The 7,328-nt window shown below is 39.5% G+C and overlaps 1 protein-coding gene across 1 annotated transcript in view; it reads left to right on the forward strand.

Moving 5' to 3' along the window:
- The window catches only part of TDRD1 (tudor domain containing 1), a 28,196-nt gene extending 24,391 nt beyond the window's left edge, over nucleotides 1-3,805 (forward strand). The window contains exons 21-23 of the mRNA XM_036438004.1: nucleotides 1,119-1,286; nucleotides 3,191-3,237; nucleotides 3,317-3,805. Coding sequence (XP_036293897.1) covers nucleotides 1,119-1,286; nucleotides 3,191-3,237; nucleotides 3,317-3,409 — 308 coding nt within the window. The 3' untranslated portion in view covers nucleotides 3,410-3,805. The remainder of the gene's footprint in view (nucleotides 1-1,118; nucleotides 1,287-3,190; nucleotides 3,238-3,316) is intronic.
- Nucleotides 3,806-7,328: the final 3,523 nt, after the last annotated feature.

Genomic DNA, 7,328 nt, shown 5'->3' on the forward strand with positions numbered 1-7,328 from the left:
ATTTGGTTGGATAGAGAAATTAAAGAAAAGGTCGTGGGTTTAATTCAAATATTGGGGTTGTTCAGCTTTTCTGTTCCATAACCACAGTTATACTTAGGCAAGGGTATAGGTAGAGATTTAAAAATCTGTCAGTACTTCTAGATAACCAGCTCTAGATAATAATACTCTATATGGTGGATCAATAGGTGTTTATCAGTACATTAGACATCTATTGTATATCAGAAAAGTTAAAATGGAATTATTTGGGGGTCTGGAATAGATTAATTCCATTTACATTATTTCTAATGGGGGGAAATGATTTGGTTTTCGAACAAATCGCTTCTCGAATAGCCTTCCAGAATGAATTAGGTTTGAGAAACTGTAAGTGGTAATTTTTGATTAGGTAAAGTATTCTTTTTAAAAATATATATATATTATTGATTTTTTTACAGAAAGGAAGGGAGAGGGATAGAGTTAGAAACATCAATCAGTTGCCTTTAGCACATCCCTTACTGGAGATATGCCCAAACCAAGGTACATGCCCTTGATCAGAATCAAACCTGGGACTGTTGAGTCCGCAGGCTGACACTCTATCCACTGAGCCAGACCGGTTAGGGCTAGGTTAAGAATTCTTTATTACTCTACTAGTGTTGTATAAACACTGTTCACGGCTAGTGGTGTACCATAGTTAGATTTCTATTTTGTGGTGTTTTTGTTGTTACTAGTGTTCTGTATACTTTCACTAATTACCTCCAGTTCTCTGCATTAGTGTAAATTCAGTGAACCCTTAAGGTACTTTTATCAACTTTTATTGTATTTGAGGCGTCTTTAACCTTCTGAACTACTCCTTTCTAGACGGCTTGCCTTCCAGACCTGAGCCATCATCCTGGAATTTTCCCTTCACCATCGTGCTGGGAGTTGTTTCAACACCACCCACCTTGGTTTCGTGGACTTCTTCCCCACCCACCTTGTTGGCTAGATTTCCCCCTCGGTCACCACGATCCCTTGTTTTGGAATCTCTTACTTTTGACTTACTCTAAAAATTGGGTATATTCCATCCTCCAGATGCAGATAAAAGATACATGTGAGATGCATTTTCTGTTATCTCTCATGTTGGAAAAATTCCGTTATGTTCTCAGGTGATGATCTCTGGTACCGTGCTGTTGTTCTGGGGACGTCGGAGGCCGAGGTGAGGGTGATCTATGCGGACTACGGAAACGTGGAAACGCTGCCTCTCTGCAGAGTGCTGCCCATCTCCGCCAGCCACTTGGAGCTTCCTTTCCAAATTATCAGGTGTTCGTTCGAAGGTAGACAAGTCGCTTTCCGATTTGAGTGTCTCTGGATTATTGCTTTTTCCTGTTAGTTCTATAGCTCTACTAGTAAGTCTGAATCAAATGGGTATTTCAAGTAACTGCCAAGATTTCTAAATATCAACAGAGTTCACAAAGAAATCTTATCTTTTATTCTTTCTTTCATTCTCACAAAGACTACATTGAGTCGGTCCATCTTTGTTTTACAGATGGTTTCATAGTGCCCAGGTTCAGAGGTGGTTTTGCCCCAGGTTGCAAAACTAGGGAGTCGCAGGGCCAAGAAGAGGGGGGAGGGGGAGAAGGGAAGTCACCTGACAGCTCTTGTTGGAGGTCTTCCTGCTCTGTCCTGCCTCTGTCGTTAGAGACACTCAGATGACACTGCCCATGGTACTATCTGCATCTTTTCAGCTCTTCTCTTGGACTTTGTATAAAGTGTCTGAAGTATCACAATAGATTTTTACTTACTCCCAATTTGTTTACCTGGAGGTCCCCGCTGATAAGAACACACTGCCTCAGAGTCTGCTTTGGTTTTGATTCAGGGAGTTGGGAAACTGTTCCTGTTTTCTTCTCCCGCATGAGTATATGTCCACAGAGGCACCATTTGTCCGTTTGGGCCTCCAGACCTAGATTAGTGCTTGACACACAGCAGGGATCAATGAGTACTTGAGTTTTATTATTTTTAATGCAGCAAATAGCAGTAGTACATCAAAGCATACATAAACCTAGCTAAAAATCAGTGAGCGTTTTCCTTAGAATCCTTAAATAATTTTTCTAAATACTACCTTTATAAAGGGACTTGAAGATTAACTCTAAGATGTAATTTTCCCCCCCAGGACTGATGGAATTGAATGGAAGCTGTTCTCAACTAGTAATAGAGCTACTAAAAAACTTCATGTTGAATCAGAATGTAACGCTTTCTGTAAAAGGAATCACTAAGAATGTCCATACCGTGTTGGTTGAGAAAAGCTCTGAAAACGGTGCTGTCAGTCTCACTGATAAGCTGGTGATGTATGGTCTGGCAAAAAGCATCACATCTAAAGAGCAGAATGCCCTAAATAAAGGTATTTTTCCAAGTGTAATAACAAATGTAAGTGTAATTAAGAATCGCTGTCAGTTTAGTTGAACTCATCTTTCCGTACTCCCCGTGGCCACATCCCCTCCTCCTCTGTGAGCCTAGTGGTAGGGCTCCAGGTCCTGACGCTCCCTGGAGGACCCCCCTGGATGGAAGCAGGCCGCCAGTCCAGACTGTCCTTAGATCAGGCTCAGCAACACTGTCCATGGAATTGATGCCAAGAACGTTAGAAATGCATTCAAAGTTACTTCTGGGTTACTTTTGATCCTGGTGAAAGTGAGAAACACCCACTTTTTTAGATTGGATCTTACGATATTTCATAAGATGATATTTGGCAGGCCTGCCCTCAGCCAAAGAGAGATAGCCCATATATGAGAAGCAGAAGACCTGAAGCCTTGGAGACGTGGGCATTAATTTGGTAAAATCCTTGGACATAGTTGAGATAGCATGGAAGCACAAACAAAAAGTTAATTGATCAGCCCTAGCCAGTTTGGCTCAGTGGATAGAGCATTGGCCTGTGGACTGAAGGTTCCCAGGTTCAATTCTGGCCAAGGGCACAGGCCCGGGGTTGTGAGCTCAATCCCAAAGTGGAGCATGGACAGCCGATCAATGATTCTCCCGCATCATTGATATTTCTCTCTTTCTCTCTCTACCTCTTCCTCTGAAATCAATAAAGAAATATATATTTTTAAAAAAGTTAATTGATCAAGTCTTCTGTGTTTGGAACCCATGTCTGGGGAGAGGCAGATCTGCATATGTTCAGACTTGAGGAATTTTGTTATTTATATTGCATGTATGTGATCTGATGACTTTCTGCATTTACTTTCAGAAAAGGTGAACAGGACGAGTTGCTGCTGCTCAGAATTACAGAAACAAGTGGGTAAAGTTTTCTTTAAGTGAAATGAACCTTTTAACATTTTGAGAAATTAAATGCTACTCTCTTTTTCACCCATAGGTTGAAAAACATGAACAGATTCTTCTCTTCCTCTTAAACAATCCAACCAATCAAAATAAATTTATTGAAATGAAAAAGTTGTTAAGAAGTTAAGTAAGTAAAACTTGCTGTTTTTGCCACCTCTGTAACCAGCAGCCGGAGGCCTGCAGTCCTGTTCTCAGGGCAGAGCTGCTGGAGTGAAAGCTCACTGCGAGGCTGTACTTATTTTGTGAGCTAACGATCCGAGGCCTGGCTGTAATGTTTTGGCTGTTTTCCTAAGTTTTATTGGGTAATCTTCCTTTGACACTGCCAGTGGAACTGAGCCCAGGGGTATGTGTTCAGGTTGCAGCAAACTTTCCAATTGTTGTTTGATTTTGGGGAGTGTTCGTATTGATATGTGGAGGGACTCATAATAATTGCTGTGATGTAAAGCATAGCCCGAAATACTTTGTGTCTAGATGTGAGATCAACTCTCACTTGTGTGCATTGTTATAACAGTGTTCAGCTTTTTTTTTTTTTTTAAGTTTTTACTGATTTTTAGAGATAGAGGAAGGAAGAGGGATAGAGAGATGCAAACATTGATGAGAGAAAAATATCATCGATCTGCTGCCTTCTGCACACTCCCCACAGGGGACTGAGCCCGCACATCGGCATAAGCTTTGACCAGGAATCAAACCGGTGACTTCTTGGTTCCTAGGTCCATGCTCAACCACTGAGCTACCCCGGCCAGGATGTTTAGCATTTTTTGTGAGGAGGTCCCAAAGGTTCAAGAATGGAAAATGGGCTGCACTGATGCTACATTGCATTTCCAAACAAAACATACTATTTTCTTTTGGCTGTGGCGATTCTAGTGATTAAAAGACAAAATCGGTGAGTTTTAAATGATAGTTCCCTTGCTGTGATCCCCTGTTACTATCTGGGGTCCTTTGTTCTAAAATAGTCCTCGGAAATAATTTGTGACCAGTAAACAGCCAGTTGGAAGTTGTCCCTATCACTTAATTCAAAGAGATATAATTCCAGCCAAAAGCAAAGCCTCTTTGACTATTTTAATGTGTGCACTCTTGTTGGGTGAAGTGTATATCTGTTTCTAAGAAAGGATAGCCAAGTTGGAGGGTAAATGTCATTAATGCAAGGTCAGCAGTTTTGATTCTCATTATTTATTTCCTTTACAAGTTTTGGTTCGTTTTTAACAAATGCTGACTTACAATCGCAATGACAACTTTCAGTGCTTTTTCATGTATTGAGTTGTAATCCTGCTGTTTTTTGTGTACTTGGGTTTAAAATCATCAATGATACTTTTAATTTCGTAGATTAAGGAACATGCAAAGACATGAACTTCTGGAATTTAGTGCTAGTGCCAGTCAAGTTGATGAACTTGCGTGCTCTGTTACTTTTCACTTGTGTTCTGGGCTTTTTCCCAAGGATTGCGGAGAGTGCTGACGCACACAACTTCACACGAAACCTGTATTTTCTGTTGTTTCTGAATAGAGTGAAGACATTATTTAAAGCATAGTCTTTGAATTGACTTTTCCTCTGTGGTAATAAATACACATTTTATCTACATTTGAATACACTGTAATACCATGTATTTGGGTGGTGCTCTATTTAAAAGGGACTTTTACATCTAATCCCAGAGTTCATCTTTACAGCATCCTTGAAAAGAAAGTACGACCCCATTTTATAGGTGAGGAGGCTGAGGCTCAGAGAGGTTCCATGGTTGCCCAAAATCACACAGCCTGGAAAGTAGGTCTTCTGACTTAAAGCTGACTTTACCGTCTCCTGCTTCTTACCTGTCTGCTGTGCTACAATATCTTTTTAGGTTCCATCAATCTGAAGTGCATGAAACTACGGTTATATTATTAGAAAAAATTACATACCTGGTTACTTAAGTATATTTCCTTCATTCTAGTGAAAATGTAGTTGAATATTTAGTACTTTAAGTCTTTCCTCCTAGACAGTGGTCGGCAAACTCATTAGTCAACAGAGCCAAATATCAACAGTACAGCAATTGAAATTTCTTTGGAGATCCAACTTTTTTAAAACTTCTTCTAACGCCACTTCTTCAAAATAGACTCGCCCTTGAAGTGGTATTTTGTGGAAGACCCACACTCAAGGGGCCAAAGAGCCGCATGTGGCTTGCGAGCCGCAGTTTGCCGACCGCTGCTCTTAGAGATAGAGAAAATGTGTTTTAATTTTGTTTCATCATCTCTGGAGAAATTTGTTTTAATTTGTTAGTAATTGTAGGAGTGATGTGGTGCTGAGAACATAAAACTAACCTTTTGCTCAAAAGTGATAAATAGGTGCTTCAGCATACTAGTTAATATAAAATATTTTTATAGTAGAAGGAGAGTCTACACAGCTATATTTTATGTTTGTGAAGGGGGAGTACAAACAGCTCTAATTAACACATTACATTGTTATGATAGTGGTTAATTTTTTAACTGGCAGTTCTGATTTAATATATAATTTCAGTTAAAAGTGAATATTTGTTTTGCTTGTACGTACTTAAGATAGAAATTAAGAACCACGGTGACCAAGCTTTTATATACGGCATAATGATAGTTGATTTTTCTCTTTCAGAAACAGTCTGTTGGAAATAAACACTTATGAGAGAGGAAACAGTGAAGGCTAGACTAGGAGAGAAAGGACAGCATCTTGTGTGTTTGTTTAACGGAACCTTTTCTCTTTGACGTTTTCTTTAATGACCTTTGATGCCTCCACTTTTGTTTGCTTACTGCTCTTCTATTAGGTAGAGTAGTTTTATTTTCCCAAGTTCTTCCTTCCAAATATATAAACCTGCATAGAAGATCTGTACCAGATTCACAGAAATATCAGGAAGGAATGCATGGGGGCCTCCTACTGTATATATAATTTTTTATTACATAAAGTTACTGAAGAAAATATGCCTCCTATTAATACTGGATTAGTCTAGTTGGTGGATACATGAGCTTTATTACTTTTTGGACTTTATGTATGTTTGAAGTATTTTATAATAAAATATCCCTGTCACCATCTGTCTCTTGCACATAATAAATGTTCTTTGGTTTGTTGTGCTCCATTCTCTGCTCCTCTTTTCTTGTGCATGAGGTCATCCGCTGCTCTCCATGGCGACGTGGCTCACTTGTCCTGTGGCAGTCTGTCCCCGGGCTCTGGACCACTCCAGCTGGGGAAGGAAAGTTCTCTTTCTGCTCTCGCCAGCCCTTATGTAGCCACTTAGATTTTTATTATAGATAGAATTTGCCGTTCTATTTGCCATTTTCAGAAACACAAATACAGGTGACAATTTAAGCTTAATTAGAAGCACATGATATTAAATTCTCCTAAACTCACATGCGGAGAATTATGGCCAACTGACTCTTCTGCCACCCTAAATTTTTGTCAGAATTTTTGTGATTTTAAGTAGCAGCCCATTACAGCCTCAGGAGATGTTTTCACCAACTCAAAGAGAAACAAGACTGTTTTTGTTGTTATTTTTACTGATAATGTGTGTCAGCTAATCTGTTAGATTCAGTGGAATTTTTCCTCATGTAAAGAATTGTTCAAACATTGATGTGATGTGCCCCCATTATATTAAAATTTATGCTGCTTTGCCCAATAAAATCTTTTCATTTTGCCAGATTCCTTGTGTCCTTATTGCCAGCATTTTACTAAGTTTCTTTTCTTATTCGCACATAGTAGGAGCACTAGGTGCTTAGTTTGTTCAGTGTGTTCAATTCCAGCCACAGCAAAAGTGCAAATGAAAACCCATAGAATCACAAAATTTGCCTTTTTATTCTGGAAAGTCAGGGAAGCAAGTCAGAGACCACATAAAAAAACCTAAGTCAGAATTCATCAGGTTCCAAGGTATTATAAGCTCCTGGAAACTGCAATTCAAACAGTTTTAACTGAATGGAGTTCACGATCATTTGGTGGTTCAGCTGTGCCTTGTTCCCCAAAAGGTGCTGATGTAATCTGTAGCACTGGTCTCACAATAAATGTCTCTAGTTTAATCCGCACATTAACCCTTTGCACTCCGCTGTCCCCTCTGAGGGGA

This window comes from Pipistrellus kuhlii, unplaced genomic scaffold, assembly GCF_014108245.1.
Source record: "Pipistrellus kuhlii isolate mPipKuh1 unplaced genomic scaffold, mPipKuh1.p scaffold_m20_p_15, whole genome shotgun sequence".
NCBI lineage: Eukaryota > Metazoa > Chordata > Mammalia > Chiroptera > Vespertilionidae > Pipistrellus > Pipistrellus kuhlii.